The 18,009-nt window shown below is 45.9% G+C and overlaps 1 protein-coding gene and 1 non-coding gene across 5 annotated transcripts in view; both read right to left on the bottom strand.

Moving 5' to 3' along the window:
- Positions 1-18,009, bottom strand: part of Farp2 (FERM, ARH/RhoGEF and pleckstrin domain protein 2) — a 108,032-nt gene that overhangs the window by 3,897 nt on the left and 86,126 nt on the right. For all 4 annotated transcript variants that reach the window (XM_039083771.2, XM_039083770.2, NM_001108233.2 and 1 more), the window contains 9 exons: positions 17,464-17,642; positions 13,641-13,730; positions 12,935-13,068; positions 12,290-12,359; positions 9,421-9,658; positions 7,154-7,284; positions 6,473-6,541; positions 5,718-5,807; positions 292-374 (listed from right to left, as the gene is read on the bottom strand). In XM_039083771.2, the coding sequence (XP_038939699.1) occupies positions 292-374; positions 5,718-5,807; positions 6,473-6,541; positions 7,154-7,284; positions 9,421-9,658; positions 12,290-12,359; positions 12,935-13,068; positions 13,641-13,730; positions 17,464-17,642 (1,084 nt within the window). The remainder of the gene's footprint in view (positions 1-291; positions 375-5,717; positions 5,808-6,472; positions 6,542-7,153; positions 7,285-9,420; positions 9,659-12,289; positions 12,360-12,934; positions 13,069-13,640; positions 13,731-17,463; positions 17,643-18,009) is intronic.
- Positions 911-1,029, bottom strand: LOC120094951 (5S ribosomal RNA). Its single transcript, XR_005489625.1, has one exon. It is a non-coding gene; the product is annotated as a 5S ribosomal RNA (ribosomal RNA).

Below are 18,009 nucleotides of genomic sequence, written 5' to 3'. Positions count from 1 at the left end.
TTGGCTTTCACCATCATCCTAATCTTACCCTTGCCTGGAGGCTGGAGTGCTGCTGCTATTAAGAGACCAATTGTCATGAACTCTACAGGCATCTCAGAAACACCCTGGTTGGCTTTTGGAAAAACACCAATGTCAACAATCCTTCCCTGCCTACAAGGGGAAGATAGTCCTTTGCCTGCATAACCTGGAAACAGCTGAGTCCCGTGAGGGAGGTACAGTCAGAGGTTGGTATTGAAGTCCTCATCCCTGCAGCAGGACCTGCTCTGACTGAACCATGAAGAGGGCCCTTACCTGGCTGCCACCACGATTGTTTTCTGAGCTGCATAGATAGTGAAGCAATGAGGAACAGACCATTCGTTCTCACTGTCTTCTACCTGTAGGTGGGAGAAGAGGTAACATGCTGTAGACTACCTGAGGCATACAGAAATGACTACCAATAATACTAGGTGCAGCTGGCTTGGAAGGCTTGTACAGTCCAAGTCTGTATAACTACAGGGAGGGACAGGAGGTACACTTGTGTCCCTACATTATGGCAACTGCTGCCAAGTGACTGAGGTCTGGTCTAGAGACACTGAAATACTCACCGGTGGGTCCAGCACTATTAGCTGAAAATCAAGCAAAGAAGACGTTGAGCATTTCAGTACTAGGAGCTGGAAACATCACTCTGGGACTAAAATCTTTATCAGATGCAAAGGAAAGCCATTGCATACTGATCTCAACCAAACCATACTGATGTGATGGAACAATTCCAAGATAAAATATTACCAAATCAAACCTAAAACCATATACAGGAAGTGTCCTGCCACCAAGCAAGGTAGATTTAAAGATCCAAGGATTGAAACTAGAAAGCTTAGTAACAGAATTAATCCTATCTGAAGTCAGCAAAAGTGATCTTTTTTTTTTTTTTATAAGCCTACAGCACCCGGTATTCCCAGGCAGTCTCCCATCCAAATACTAACCAAGCCCGACCCTGCTTAGCTTCCGAGATCAGATGAGATAGGGCGCGTTCAGGGTGGTATGGCCGTAGACTTTTTTTAACAGATTGAGAACACCATTGCTGAAAGCCAACATTTTTTGACAGTTCATCTTTGTGACATAAGGAAACTGCTTTAATATGATCAAGCTCTTTTTGAGCTAAGAGCTAGCTACTCTTCTCTGAATAGTTTAGATAAGGAAGCATACCTAGCCCTTTGACTGCCAGTTACAGATGACCCCAAAGAATGGACAGTTCCCCATACAGAGTACACAGGACAAAAATCACTGAGTTCCTCCCTCAACAAAGATCTGACATCCTGCATGCCACTTGTTAGAATATGGTCTGTTAGTCTTCCCCCAAGTTAATATTTAAATTTCATGTGATTTCAGTTGAAATGCCAATGGTGATTTGAAATGCAATTTATCTAAATGACTCCAAAGTTTACTTGGAATACTTAAGTGCATTTTAAAAATGTGTATTATTATGTATATGGCATGTGTGTGCACATGCACAGTTATCCCCTTCCACTTTTACGTGGAATCCAGAAACACAACTTGAGTTGTCAAGCTTGCACATCAAATATTTTATGTACAGAGTTATCTTCCAGGCCCTGCAAAGGGAATTTTAAAAGGGATAAGGATGGCTAGGATGTAGTCCCCCATATAGTAGCTATCTCTAGTGTGAATGACACTGGGAGAGTGGAAGATTCTGCTATAAGCAAAGTATAAGATGAAGGCTGTCACATAACATGAAGGAGTCAACAGATAATTGGGAAATGACTATATGGAGGAAAAAGTTACATCCATAACTAATTATATTAACAAATTGTAGACATTTCTGAAAAATGAGAAACGGGGCTGAAGAGATGGCTCAGCAGTTAAGAATGCTTGCTGTTTCTTCAGAAGACCAAAGTTTGGTCCTAGCACCTACGTGGCCAGCTCACAATCATCTAACTCCAGCTTCAGGGTGTCCAAGGACCAGTACATATATGCATAAACCCACACATAGAAACATATAAAAAGTGCCATTAGAACTGTGTGTGGTGGCACATGCCTTTAATACCACCAGAGGCAGGTACTGGCTATGAGTTTGAGGCCAGCCTCCTTTACACAGCCCCAAGACAACTGGGGCTACATAGGAAGATGATGTCAGAATACCAAAATTGAAATAAAAGACAATACAATCTCATGTCTAGCCTAACAGGGCTAAACAAAGCCCTCAAAGAAAAGGTGGGAAGAACCAACCACAGCAATATGTTTAAGTCATTCCTTCAACAAATGGTTATGTCATACATCAGAGGATATTCTGTACGTCAGAGGCCATTCCAAAATAAGACAACTGTACAGGATGGAATTTTAAGTTCCACTAAATTATGAAGAAACTTAAAAAGGTAATTATTACTCGATAGGAAAAAAAAAAAAAGGATTCGTGACCTGGGTCTGAGACTTGGGTCTGAGCAGATGCAGATGGCTCAGTTCAGATTGTCAAGTCCCATGTAAAAAGCCAGCTGTAATGACAGACATCTGTAATCCCAGTACTAGGGAGACAGACAGGCTGACCCCTGGAGCCTACGTTGAACACTAGCTAAACTGGTGAGTTCTAGGTTCAGTAAGAGACTCTGTCCCCAAAAATAGGGTTGAAACAACTCCAAAGATAACTGCTGTTAAGTTAACCCCTGGCCTTCACATTCATGCGTACCATAGACACACACATTTAGAACTCACTGTGAGCAGCTGACTGGTGCTCCTGCTGGACAGTGATGAGCAAAAACATCCAAACAACATGTGCTTTGCACAGCGAGACCACTGTGAGAGTGGACTTGAAGAGGTTTGAGAGACGGAAGTCCAATAATGTGTTACACACTTTAGAAGACCATCCTTAGCCTAATGGAATGTTAGACAAAGTGCACAAGCTTCATGCTTGTCACCAGTCTCCTCTACTACACCAGAGAAATCAGAGACTGTCACAGTGCTCAGGATGAATTACTGAGGAAAAAAAACAGTATTGCTAACAAAGCAGCTTGTGGAAAGTCTTAACTGTCAAAGAAGTCATCATAGCTAAACCTGGAGTGCTGTAGTCAATTTTCAGGGCTTTTCTACAGGAATGTGTATTTTAAAAGTAAACCATCAATGGGGCTGTCTTCCAGGGGTGGCCCCTCTGTCTGTTTCAGGGTGAGCAGAGACCTACAGAGTCAGTAAGAAAAATAACCCTGAGATTCCACCTAATATCAGTCAGAATGGCTAAGATCAAAAACTCAGATGCTGGCGAGGATGTGGAGAAAGAGGAACAATCCTCCATTGTTGGTGGGATTGTAAGCTGGTACAACCACTCTAGAAATCAGTCTGGAGATTCCTCAGAAAATTGGCCATTGCACTTCCTGAGGACCCAAGTGTACCTTTTCTGGGCATATACCCAAAAGATGCTCCAACATACAACAAAGACACATGCTCCACTATGTTCATAGCAGCCTTAGTTATAATAGCTAGAAGCTGGAAAGAACTCAGATGTCCTTCGACAGAGGAATGGATATAGAAAATGTGGTACATCTACACAATGGAATATTACTCAGCTATCAAAAACAATGACTTTATGAAATTCATAGGCAAATGGATTGAATTAGAAAATATCATCCTGAGTGAGGTAACCCAATCACAGAAAAACATACATTGTATGCACTCATTGATTAGTGGATATTAGCCCAAAAGCTTGAATTACCCTAGATACAATCCACAGACCACATGAAGTTCAAGAAGGATGACCAAAGTGTGGATGCTTTACTCCTTAAAAGGGGGAACAAAAATATTTATAGGAAGGGATATGGGGGCAAAGTTTAGAGCAGAGACTGAGGGATGGCCAGAGTCTGCCCCACATGTGGCCAATATATATACAGCCACCAAAACTAGGTAAGATCAATGAAGCTAAGAAGGGCATGCTGATAGGATATAGATGTCACCTGAGAGACACAGCCAGAGCATGTCAAATACAGAGGCAAATACTATCAGTAAACCATTGAACTGAGAACAAGACCCCCGTTGGAGGAAATGGAGAAAGGATTGAAGGAGCTGAAGGGGCTTGCAACCCCTTAAAAACAACAATGCCAACCAACCAGAGCTCCCAGGGACTAAACCACTACCCAAAGACTATACATGGACTGACCCATGGCTCCAGCTGCACATGTAGCAGAGAATGGCCTTGTTGGGCGCCAATGGAAGGAGAAGCCCTTGGTTCTGCCAAGGGTGGACCCCCAGTGCAGGGGAATGTCAGGCAGGGGGAGCAGGAGGGAGGGTGGATGGGAAGGGGAACACCCTTATAGAAGAAGGGGAGGAGGATGGGATATATGGCTTATGTCCAGGAAACTGGGAAAGGGAATAACATTTGAAATGTAAATAAAAAACTCCAATAAAAGAAAAAAAGAGATGGAAAAGAAAAAAAAACATAAAACAAAGGGGAAAAAAAAGAAGAAAGGAACCTAGCATGTTGCTACCGCAGTAGATACCATCAACAAAGGGCAGTATGGGAGGAGAGGAGATGACCACTGCAGTGAGATGCCAGGAACCATGGAAACATACCTATGTTTCATTGCCCTTGCCTTGGATGTCTCCAGGACAAGTAAGTTTCAGGCAGGGTCCCAAGTTCTCCATGAAGGGAGGACAGCCTCTAGGATCTTTCCAACTCTCTGTGACTTTAAATGGGTTTTAATTTTGTATCCGGAATTTGGAATTTCTTTTATTTCATGTATATGGGTGTTGATCCTGCATGTATATCTGTGCATCACATGCATGTAGTACTGTGGAAACAAGAGGCGGTGTTGACCCTGCATGTATATCTGTGCATCACATGCATGTAGTACTGTAGAGACAAGAGGAGGTGTTGATCCTGCATGTAGATCTGCATCACATGCATGTAGTACTGTGGAGACAAGAGGAGGTGTTGACCCCTGGAATTAGAGTCACAGATGGTTGTTAGCTGCCATGTGTGTGCCGGGACTCAGATGCTGAGCCTTTGCGGCCCTTTTGTTTCTTACAGATTTATTTTTATTCATGTGTGTGTCTGTGTGTCTGTGTGTGGTTACCCATAGATGGCATTAAGTCCCTTGGTGCCTGAGTTACAGGCAGTTGTGAGCTGCCTGACATGGGTGCTAGGAACTGAACTCTGGAAGAGCAGTGAGCACTCCTAGACCACTGAGCCATTTCTACAGCCCTTAATCAGGGCTTCCCTTCACTCCCAAAGGCAAAGTTGAGAAACTAGATTATGTTAAGGTCCCATTATGTCTGGCTCTCCCATGTCAGACATCTTGTGGGTACATAGGCTCCCAGCAGCGCTGACTCAAGCATAGTCAGTCCAGTGACACAGGCCTTGTGTCGTCGTCCAGGGGGACAGTTGGTTTTGGATGAGATTTTAAACTACATGGCATAGGAAAGTAGCTGACTACAAAACTGATTCTGAGTTGAGGGGAAAGCAAGTGTGCTGTCAGGTGCTAACAGAGACCAGGGCTAGAGTCTAAAGGGTCCAGGCCAAGCCAGAAAGCTGCCCGTTGACTGAACATGGTGCAGTCTGGAGTTCAGGAAGAACAACAGCCTTGAGGAACTGAGGCAAACAGGAAGAGTCCAACAGATTTCCATAATATGTGGCCTGATCACCACTGAAAAACCCCACATACTTACCACTGTATGGGAGAGGTGGAGCAGAAGTCCAGCCCAGCACCTAAAGACAGACCTCAGGTAAGCCTGACGCCACTCACCAGCATGCCACGGAGTGGAAGGAAGCCACGAATCCGGAACTGACTGGCCCCTGTGACACTTTTGCTTGTATACAGCAACATATCTGAGAACTGGGGAGAGGGAAGCCTTTTAGATAAGTAAACTGTACAATCATGGGACAAAGTTTCAATGTAAATATAGTTAGTCTCTGATGAACTATAGACAACTGTTACATTTTTACCAGATCTATGCAAATTATTGGCGATTTCTAGGGAAAAAAGTCACTCCTTTGATCCTTTTTTGACCAGATGTATGTAGTAGCCACATGAGCCAGCAGAATCAGGGGGCCAGCCACCAGTCCCTCTAGTCTGGCCTAGCTAGTAGGAGCAGCCAGGAGCTCTGACTGGCGCAGTCAGCTCCTTGCTGCATGGATCAGGTCTGGGGCACTTAGAAAGTCTGGGAAGATGAGGACACATGGTTAGGTCCTCTATTCCCATGTTCCTAGGCTAGCATTGAGACCCCCTGGCTGCCACTGGGCCACCAGCATATTTCTACAAGCCATCTTTATGTTGGCTCTGCTTGTCCTCCCAGAATGTGGGACAGGACCAAATGTGCCAGGCCAGGCAAGGCAGCTGTTTTCTGTCCCTCGAGTCCCCATGTGACTATGAGCTGCCACCTGAGATGAAGTTTCTTAGGCTTGAGGTAGTAGTCAGGGGGACAACTGTCCTGACAGAACTATGCCCACTGATTCCTCCCCAGATTGGAGATGCAGTGTGGGGTACAGTGGGAAACATACCAGAAAAAACATCCTCTGTTGCAGGCCCTTCTTGGTGAGCTTGTGAAGGCAGCCCTCACGGATGAACTCCTGAAAGATAATTAGGGTTCCCATGAGCAAGAGTGCAGCAGTCCTGTGCTAGCTGGGCCAACGGTCATGGTGGGAACAGCAACCTGTAGCTTGTGTGCTCAATGTACATGTTATTCTGTATGTGTGTGGAGGTCAGAAGACATCCATCAGGTTTGCTTTCTCCTGCCACTTTGTGGGATCTGAGGAATAAACTAGACCCACGCCTCTCCCTGTTGAGCCATCTTGCCAGTCCCTCTGGGTTCTTTTCTTTTTTTTTTAAAGATTTATTCATTTATTATATATAAGTGCACTGTTGCTGTCTTCAGACACCAGAAGAGGGCACCGGATCCCTCATTACAGATGGTTGTGAGCCACCATGTGATTGCTGGGAATTGAACTCAGGACCTCTGGAAGAGCAGTCAGAGCTCTTAACCACTGAGCCATCTCTCCAGCCCCCCTTGTGAGTTTCTTTTTCCGGTGATGAAAATGTACCTAGTTAATGATGACTACATAACTTGGTGAGTTCACTAAGAACCACGATTGTATACTGTAGAAAGGTAAGCTTTAGGCTACATTAATAAAATTCAATTAAAGACAACAGGCATAAACTCTTCCCCACGTATGGCCACTTACCCTTCCAGGAGCGATGAGGTTTTCTACACCAACCAGGTCTCGCTGCAGCTCTGTCAGCTTCTGTAGGTTTTCCAGCCGGGTAAGGCTCTGCTGGAGCTCAGTGGTCACTTCTGTGATGGCCTTCAGTGCCTCTGTGTAGACAAGGCCCTCACCCTCAGTTTAGACACCTGAACAGGACCGGACTCCCACCCCCCTGCCTTGTGAAGGAGCTAGTATTCTACAGGGTGGCTTTAACTGGAGGTACTTCAGAGACCTGACAGGGCCTTGGCCCAGCGCATTCAGCATTCACAAAATGTTGAGTGCAGTCCCCTGCAGACACCAAGTAGCCTTAGCTTTGTTGAGCTGAGTGGTCCGCCAGCCGACACAGGCTGGTGAGAGGAGAGCAGGCTCTGTACAGAACGCAAAGCACTAGTAGTTCTTTTGCTGCTTTATTTTTTGGTGTGTGTGTGTGTGTGTGTGTGTGTGTGTGTGTGTGTGTGTGTGTGTATGTTGTTTCTTGAGATGGGGTTTCTGTGTGTAGCCCTGGCTATTCTGGAACTTGCTTTGTAGACAAGCAAAACCAGAGATCCTCATGCCTAAGCCTCCCAAGTGCTGGGATTAAAAGCGTGCCCCACCAGGCTCGGTTAGCACTATTAGTTCTTTAAGGAGATCAGATCGTTATGTCTTAAATATTTGAAGAAATTAACTTCTTTCTTGTAAGAGATGCTCACCTATAGTTGAAGCAAATATAGGAAGTCAATAAACCAGAAGGAGACTTACTAAGATAAACACAGAATCAGACGTGAGCCTGGAGTAGGGTTATGCTGGCTGTAGACTGCTGTCTACCTAGTCCTGTCTCTGCACGGCCCACAGCTCAGTGACCCAACTCCCTGCTGGGACCACTCACAGGGACCTCTCTCCTTTCTGAAAAGAAGTTTTATTTTCAAGAGAGAGAGAGAGAGAGAGAGAGAGAGAGAGAGAGAGAGAGTGTGTGTGTGTGTGTGTGTGTGTGTGTGTGTGTGTGTGTGTGTGTGTGAGGTGTGAGTGTTGTGATTATGGGCAAATCTGAATGCAGAAACTTTTGAGTGTAGACAAGGGGTAGACAAGGGGACCGGATCCTCTGCAGCCGGGGTTAAAGGAGATCATGAGCCACCTGAACATGGATGCTGGGAGCCAAACTTGCGTCCTCTCCAAGGGAAAGTGCTCTTAACCACCGAGTCATCTCTCTAGCTCCCTGTTCCCCCTTATCAGGACCCTCTCTCTAGCTGACTACAGTGCCTCTCAGTTGTGATCTCCCCTCCAGCAGCAGCAGCTTGACAAGGTCTCCAGGCTGGGCTAAGACCCACCTATTGTCAGCCCCACCCTGACAGGGTTCATGGTGTCCAGATCAGCAGTGTCCCCACAGGTTGCCTTTGGCTTTCAGAGACAAAAGCAGATTAAGAGGGGGACACTCAGCAGCAGCATCCTCAACAAATCATAAACATATTCTTTACAATGATATATGCCCCACACTGAACACATCAGGGAGAGCTGGGTGGTACTGTCAGTCTGAAGAGGAGCCTCATGCATTCCAGTCTGCAGATTCTGAGCATTTGCTTTGCCCTGGTTCTGCCACTGCTAGCCTGGGGGAGGGGGTTGGGAGCCCTACAGGGGACCTGGATTTAGTTTTCACACTCACATGTCAACTCACAACTGCCTGCAACTCCAGCTTCAGGGATCCCAGTGACCCTGCGGCCTCAACTTCCTAAGTAGCTAGGATTACAATTATATGTTTAATGGCAATTTCAATGACTTGTAGACAGAAACCTCCTGTAGCAAATTTATGCTGTAACTAAAAATTCTTTTTGAAGATGAACAAGATTTAGACTTTATTCTTTTTGCCCCTTTAACAAACAAAAAATGCTAGTTTATATATGTCAGAAACTTCCAGTCGGCCACTTGGCCAAAATGTTTGGTATGTTTTAGAGCAAGGCTTCTTTAAAACCCAGGTCATTCCAGGGAACTCCTCGTCCCCCAGTGCCCTCATGGCAGCTGTGAGTGGTCCTGACAGCAGGACACACCCCAAGTAGGTATCAAAGCTTGAGGAAGACTCTGCCTGGGGAACAGAAGCACAGGTCCTGGAGGAGTACAGCCTGGTACCCGGTTGCTGCAGCAGCAGAGAAGAGGAAAGACCTATGGGCAGTTCTGACCACTGGGGTTGAGCCAGTGTAGTTTATACCTCCCGCCCCTGCTTTATCGCTCCTTAGCCCTCAGTGTGCGCAAGGCCCAGTGTGCGCACACTCACTCACCGTGGCAGTCAGTGTAGTCCTCGTGCTCAGGTGAGTAGTGAGTACACAGCCGGTTTAGCAGCAGACGGTAGTGCACGAGCCTCTGGACGGGCTTCAGCAGGAACGTGTTGAGAGGCAGGTAGCAAACCTTCTGGAGCTCAAACTCTTTGTAGACCGCCTCCAGCCTTTTACAGTGTTTTGTGGCCTTTTCCAGTTCTGTTAGGACCTCATCGTGTCTTTGGAAGTAGCTAGTAAATTCCTATTGAGGCAGGAGGATAATGTTTAGGTGAAGAGACGGTAGTAGGGTAGGTAGTAGGGTAGGTGGGACATCAACGTGTCTGCCTTCACGTGGTAGCTGGGAATGCTGACAGGGCCTAACCTGGATGCATAGTGTGGCATGTACAAGCCAGAGCACTGTTTCCACAGGACCCCAGCTTTCCCTGTCTTAGACTTCACCCCAGTGTGCGCCACATTCCATTTCCAGGGGCTAGCAGCCCGACCGCTGGTTCACCAGAACCATTGCTGACTGATCTCGTATGATGGGAGACCATGAGCCTTTCCTGCATTTATGGATAAAGAATGAACCCCAGAGGCTGGGGAGCTAGAGCTCACTTGAGGGACACACTGAGCATTGGCAAGAACTACCCCGCTTTGGTCTCTGTCCATGCTTAATGTTGACTTGGTCATTGGGGAGGGGGAAGAACCATGTTTTGGGAAATTCTGTCCTGAGAAGACTATTCTGAGGGGATCCCTGTGTTGGCTCTGAGAATTCCATCCTGGATAAAGCCTGATTTGAAGGTGATGCCATGCTGACAACGTGTTCTGAGGATCTCTGCTCTAAGAAGAATGTTGCTATGAGGCTGACTGCTCTGATGGGAGCCCTGTTTAGAGGATTCTGTCCCAAGGATAAGTATGTTAGAACAAGATATTCTGAGGGACACTGGTGGGTAAGCTGTCTAAAAAAATGTTTTAGGAAAATGATACTCTAAGAAGAACCTGTTCTGGAAGAAAAACCCTGTTTTAAGAAATTATGGGCTGGAGAGATGGCTCAGCGGTTAAGAGCACCGACTGCTCTTCCAGAGGTCCTGAGTTCAAATCCCAGCAACCACATGGTGGTTCACAACCATCTATAATGAGATCTGATGCCTTCTTCTGGTGTGTTTGAAGACAGTGACTTATATATAATTAATAAATAAATCTTTAAAAAAAAAAAAGAAATTATATTGAGAGTTGGGGAGATGGCTCAGTGGTTAAGAGCACTGACTGCTCTTCCAGAGGTCCTGAGTTCAATCCCCAGCAACCACATGGTGGCCCATAGCCATCTGTGGTAGGATTTGATGCCCTTTCCTGGTGTGTGTGAAGAAAGCAATGGTGTACCCACATACATAAAATAAATAAATAGATCTTTACAAAAAAGAAACTGTATTGAAAGAAACACTGCTCTGGGGAAAGGTTTTCTGAACCTGCTGTGAAGACCCCACTGAGAGAAATGTGAACAGGAAATGCTCTTCTGAGCTCATTTCTGAGGGACGATGATCTGGAGGAGGAAGAGGCAATCATACTGAAGGAATGCTGTTCTGAGGAGACTCCTTTCTTGGGAAAAGCCTTACATCTCCTTCCTCCCTTAAAAAAATACACAAGGTGTCATGTAGCTCAGGCTGACCTCATTGTGTAGCTCAGGATAGCCCTGAATATGTTTTTGAGATAGGGGTTTCCTCTACACAGCCCTGGCTCTGGAGGGACTAAGAGTATCCATCACCAGCTGGGTGGTAGTGGCACATGCCTTAATCCCAGCAGAGGAAGGCAAATTTCTGTGAGTTTGAGGCCAGCCTGGTCTATACAGAGAGTTCCAGGACAGTCAAGGACACATAGAGAACCCTGTCTCCCCTCCCCCAACATACACAAAAATGTGTACACCACCATGCCCTCTGAGAAGAGGGCACCAGATAGATCTGGGGTTACACACTGTGGGTTTTGGGAACCCAACCCAGGTCCTCTGTAAGCACTGCAAGTGCTCTAACTAACCACTGAGATGTCTCTCTAGTGTGGGAATGTTGTTTTGGAAACATTGCACTAAGGGGGACCATAACTCTGAGGACACATGTGTAGGGATCTGCCCTTCTACAAGAGCACTACTCTGTGGATATATGTTTTGAGGTGGGAAGACTGCTCTAGGGATATATGACTTTGGGGAAAGTATTCTGAAGGGAAACCTTCTAAGGAGTGCTGGTTTGAAGAGAAAGCTGTTGTAAAAGGCAGGCTATACTGAGCAAGTCCCTCCTGAAGCCACATTCTTACAGGCCCTGCTCTGAGAAGAGCTACTCTTAAGGAAATTCTCTTTTTTCGTTTCTTTTTTCTGAGGCCTTTATTTTAAGCTCATCTGTCTTAGGTGAAGTCTAGTCCTGGGATCTGATGTTCTGAGTGGAACCTTGTTCCACTCTGAGATCCTGCTCTGAGAAGGCCTTTGTTAATGAGGAGATACTCTTGTGAGTTGTAGTCTCCTAGGGGAACCATGTTCTGAGGAGCCTGCTCTGAAGGAAATCCCTTCCAGGAAAACCCTGAGATGGACTGTGTTATTGGGAGACTGTTTTGAAGAATACCAATTTGAGGAGAACACCACTGGAAAAAATACTGCTATTAAATGTAGAGTCTTGTTCAGGGGACAATGTAAAAGAATTTTACTCTCCAGACAGTCGTGCTGAGTGGGCAGGTCAGGTGCATGCTGTGCTGAGAACCCTCTTTGGAGAGGAACGCACTGTGGAGAAGAAGATGAACTTGTTCTTGGGAATGCTGATGTGAGGGGGACACTGTACCGAGGACAACAGAGACGACAACAGAGATGAGTTTTCACTCACAGCTTTTCTGCTAGGCCTGAGTTAACCTGTCTTACCTTTAACTGCCGCATGTTCCTGAGGAGGATGTCCCCAATCCGTTGATGATCACCGCTAGATGGCCCTTCCCTGGATTTATACACAAAGGTTTATAAGTACCAGGAAAGCGCATAGGAAACAGCACGCTGTGTTGGTAACTGGTTGTTTTAGTCAGCTACTGTTTTTAAAGACAGGGTTGCAGCTGCAGCTGGCCCCACAGTGACTCTGTCTCTGTCTTCCCAGTGCTGGGTTATGGCGATGACTGACCTAACAGTGTGTTTTGAGGTGGAAAGAATTTAAATTGACAGTGACAGTTCCTGCATTTTCTAATATGATAGGAATCAGGTGAAGATGGATTGTTCTTTTAAAACGTGCTCTTTTCTGGAATAGGATAAATAAAATTTAATGTATTTTATCTTCCCCAGTGGAGTTTTGAAATACACCTGAATGAAATCATTGTTGTCCTGATTTGTTTCAGAGGTAGGGATTTCCTGAGGCTAGTGATGGTGTCAAGAGTAGGACCCAGGAGAGTTCAGGGCTCAGAGACTGCTTGTATAGGCCTCATCCCAAGGTGCCACCAGTGTGTGCAGTAGAGGTCCAGGGTATGGGAGCCACTGTGTGGAGGGAGTCAAGTAAGTAGACCCATAGATGTACAGCATTGTTACCAGAGTGCCAGCCTCTGTTCCACCTCGTGAAGGAAGCCTCGATGGAACTCGTAGATGGGATCAATGTTGGAGAAAAGCAGGGTCATCAGGGCTGCAGGCATGGCCTCCTCCTTGATCACCACACTTCGGAACCACTATGGGAGGAGTTCGGCATGGTGAGAGGCTGAGCTGGGGGCTGAGAGGCCATGCTCCCGAGGGCTTGTGACCTCTCTACACCAAGCAAAGTTTCTCCAGTGTGTAAAGACAGCTTAAATCAGCATTCCACATGTCCTCTTTGTGGACTATATAGTTGTGAAATACAAACAAAACAATCCTAGATCAAAGCTTTCAGATAGATTCTATCTGAATATGCAGCTCCATGAAACCTTAAGACATTAGCATTCCTTCTTTGTTTTTTTAAGGCAGGGTTTCTTTGTGTGGCCCTGGCTGTCCTGGAACTTTCTCTGTAGACCAGGCTGGCCTTGAACTCAGAGATCTTCTTGCCTCTGCCTCCTGAGTGCTAGGATTAAAGGTGTTCATCACCACTGCCTGGCAAGACATCAGCCTTCTAATGTGACTTAGACATCATGCTATAAGGCAAACATATTCAGCAGAATTTTCATATGTAGGTCTCAAGTTTGCCAAGGTATTTCTTAGGATGGAGCATCTGTGTTTATATCTAAAACATAATAAAAAAATCAAAGAGATCAGGACTAAGGTTTCATACCACAGTGATAACTTCTAGGTCCTTCAGGTAGGTTCGCTCTGTGGCAACAATCTCCTTGGCTATGAAATAGGCCTCGTCTTCCGATGTGTGCTGAAAGAGAGAGAGAGAGCATGAATGATTTCCGGGGACATGTCGCCCTTTCACATCCAGGCGAGCCTGTTCATAACCTGTTCTGCTCAAGCTAACAGAATTTTTGGCAATTCCTGCCATAATTCCTACAGGGATTTACTGTGAACCAAAGGGTCGTTTTATTTGTGTATGTCATGTCTGAATGTTCGTTGGGTGCTACATGTGTACAAGTGCCTGCAGAGGCCAGGAGAGGTCACTGGATCAGCTTTAAGTGACTTGTGAACCATCTGAATCAAGTTCTCTTCAAGGGCAGCAGATACTCCTACCTGTGTAGCCCTCTCTCCAGCCTGGAGGTTTCCGTCTCTCAATATTTCCCCCACATTGCACCTTATTCTTTAGAAAAATAATTTTTATTCAAATATTAATATATGTAAACAAAACTGAGACTTATCACTAGTTTTGTGGCGGAATTATGTTTTTCTACCCTGCCATTAATGAAGCTGGTTAAAAAATATAGAACTATGAGTGTATGCTTAAACACGCACGTATGTAATTCTGGCTGGAGAGATGGCTCAGTGGTTAAGAGCCCTGGATATTCTTCCAGAGACCCAGGTTTAAATTCCAGCACCCACATGCAGTCATGCAACCACCTATGACTCTGCCCTAGGAGAATCTGACAGGTTCTATGGGCACAGCATGCACATGGTACACACAGATACACACAGGTACTCATATACACACACAGGTATACATATACACACAGGGACACATATATGCACACAGGGACACATATATACACACAGGTACACATATACACACACAGGTATATATATAAACACACAGGTATACATATACACACAGGTATACACATATACACACAGGTACACATATATGCACACAGGGACACATATATACACACAGGTACACATATATGCAGACAGGGACACATATATACACACAGGTACACATATATACATACAGGTAAAACACCCATAAATGTAAAATAGAAAAAAAGTATTTGTATGTGATTAAAATAATTAAAATTAGGCTAGAGATATGACTCAGCATAAAAAAGTAATTAAAAAACCAAACTTTCCTCATAAAAGTAACAAAACAACACCACCAAACCGAAACCATAAAGCCCTCCCAGTGTATATTGTGAGTGTGCCCAAGCCAAGGTGCGGAGCTGGACTTCCTGAACACGGGAGCGGACGCCAGTCCAACTCCAGGTTTAGTTTCAGCAGCTTCCCTTACGTCTGCTAGTACAGGGCCTAAGATGGACCTATCTAAGCAGCTCTTGAATCTACAGTGGGATGTGTCTGTCTACCTTGCAGATGTAACACTCAACGTTCACCAGGAGCTGCAAATCACCGCAGAACAGTCATGGAGAATCAAGTGGGAAGGGCTGAAGGCCAGGAGGAATGTGATCAGGCCACAAACTCACTCGGAGTGAGAGAGTGGGCAGCAGACAGTGGGAATGGCAAGGAACAAAAAGTAATGTGGAATAGTAAGAAGAGAATGAGAGCCAGCCGTCTGCCCTCTGGTGCTTCAGGGCCAATGCAAATGCACTGTGATAGGCTTGTACACAGGATGCAGTGCGAATGCAATGTGAATGCACTGATAGGCTTGTACACAGGATGCAGTGCGAATGCACTGTGAATGCACTGTGATAGGCTTGTACACAGGATGCAGTGCGAATGCAATGTGAATGCACTGTGATAGGCTTGTACACAGGATGCAATGTGAATGCACTGTGATAGGCTTGTACACAGGATGCAGTGCGAATGCACTGTGAATGCACCGTGATAGGCTTGTACACAGGATGCAAGCAGAGCTGGAGGGGCAGACAGCAGCCTCAGGAGGCTTCTGTACAAGTCCGCTGTGATGGCTGGTGCTGGTGTGAATGTTATAACGACTGCAACAGATTCTGAAAGATCAGCTGTTGCCACCAGAGGGTGAACAAGAGTTTGCACCACAATAGCCTTTGATGCTCTACAGGCCACATAAGGAGAAGTGGCCAAGGAGATCCCACTGTCGGCCCATGTTTGGGGACCACATCTTCCCTGCCCGTGATTTAGTTCCAGACAATATGCAATATTCTTTCTCAGAATAAAGGACTAATAAGGTGTTATCTTAAGGTTTCCACTGCTGTGAAGAGACACCATGACCAAGGCAACTCTTGTAAGGACAGCATTTAATTGGGGCTGGCTTACAGGTTCAGAAGTTTAGTTCATTACCAAGGTGGAAGCATGGCAGCCTTGAGGCTGACATGGGGCAGGAGGAGGGGCCAAAAGCTCTACATCTGGATCCAAAGGCAGACAGGAAAGACTGGCTTTCATGCGGCTAGGAGGAAAGTCTCACTGCCCATGCTTACAGTGACACACTTCCTCCAACAAGGCCACACCTACGCCAAAAGGCCACATTTCCAACAAGCATATCAACTACCACAGGTGTGCTCCTCTTATACGGCTTGGAGCTCAGGAAATAGTGGCTGTGAATTTCTAGTGTCATTTACCCATCAGAAAGATGTACCATGGTAATCCATACTGCCAGCATTTTTCAGAACCAAGTCCTGTCCTCTCCCCAGAATCTATGCACAACTTCTCCCATCAGCTCTTCTCAAATGACTGGCAGTGATATGACAGCCCTGGTCCCTGCTCCACCCTTGATATCTTCCTGTTGTTCTCTTAGTATGGCCCTTTTCTCCAACAGAGCAGTTCACACACTTTTCTAACCCTCTACATTTTATTGTATTCTGTGCCATAAAATGTTTTTAAAAATTCAAATCCATTGGGTAGTGATATGGTGATTGTACATGCCTTTAATCCCAGCACCCGGGAGGCAGGAAGCTGATCTCTGAGTTCGAGTCAGCCTGGTCTACCAGAATGAGTTCCAGGACATCCAGGGTTACAGAGAAACCTTGTCTTGGAGGAAAATAAAAAGATCACCTATCTGTGACAGGCTCCACCTACTGGGCCCCTATTATATACCTGGCTGATGCTCAAAACCCCTAGTTCATCCTCTAAGAGATTACATAATGGCTTTCTATTTTTATAAATATTTCCATTTCTAATAACAGCATCTATTCTCTCCCCAAACCTTTGTTGATTGCCACCAAAGCTATAGTCCCAGGTTGGCTGTCTCTGTCTTAAGACAACTGGCTATTCCTGGCATCTATGAGTAAGTGGGATCTTCTGCTCTGTAATTCTCTACTGCATATTCAAAATGTGCCCTCACTTACATGAACAGTGCCAACTTTCTGCCATAACCCCTGTGTCCTGCCAAAAAGTCCAGGACCTCCCACTTCAGGCATTACAGTCTCTAAAGTTGGCCAGGTCCCCTTCTCACCATGAAGTCCCATCTGAGAGCCTTCTGAGTCCCAACCAACCTTCCTTTGGCAACAAATCTCCAAGTTACTCAGCTGTACTCGAGGAGAGAGGAAGACGTGGGTAGAGGGGAAAACAAGGGAGAGGCAGTGAGGTCCTGCAGAGAATAGCCTTTCCCACCTATTTTCAGGATCCAGCCTCACACTTTGAACCCAGAGTGCCAAAATGGTCTATTATACAAACAAGAGAATGTGTGTATAATGGAGCCTTAAGTTCTAAGAGTAACAGAAGTGTCTCAGACAGGGATTTTGCTGATGACCAGTATATGGGGTTTATGGGGTATTAAGCAGTCTTTTCCTGCCCACCCTGGGGCTCCTCAGCGTTTGCAAACCAGGCCCCAGCAGCACGTAGTCTCGAGAGTGGCCCACCTTGTGTTTCTGCTCTTCTTGGTTGTCCATCCTGGCTGTCCCAGTGCCACTGAGGACAGGGCTTAGCACAGGGGACGAACCCTGCTCAGCTGTGCTCAGAGAGGCCTGACGCTCAGGGCTCAGGCTCAGGCGGCTCTTCAGGCTGGAGGGAGAAGGCTGAGGACTATCCACAGAAAAGCCTGGAAACGAATGAAGTAAGGTGGAGCGAAAATGAGAACAGCTGTGGCCGGCCTCCCTCGGGCCAGCCTGACCATAACCCTCGAGCTGCCATTAGCTTTTGTGAAAAATGTGTGCAGTGTGTCACGTGCAGTCCCAGACACAACACAAAAGAAAATGGTGATGGCTAATCTGTCCTGTTCCAGAGAGCAGCACACAGTGTGACTCCTCATGGCCTGGGTTGTGTTTGTAGGGACCACACCGAGGAAGCAGTAGGCTTTTGTGGAGGGATGGCAGAGACCTGTGCTGTCACCAAGGTGCTCACCTAATTTGAGGCCCACGTCACAATTCTGTCTTCTGGATGCTGAGTTCTTCACTAATAAGTTTTTT

This window comes from Rattus norvegicus, chromosome 9 (genome assembly GCF_036323735.1).
Source record: "Rattus norvegicus strain BN/NHsdMcwi chromosome 9, GRCr8, whole genome shotgun sequence".
Classification (NCBI taxonomy): Eukaryota; Metazoa; Chordata; class Mammalia; order Rodentia; family Muridae; genus Rattus; species Rattus norvegicus.
This window is presented reverse-complemented; position numbering and strand designations above follow the sequence as displayed.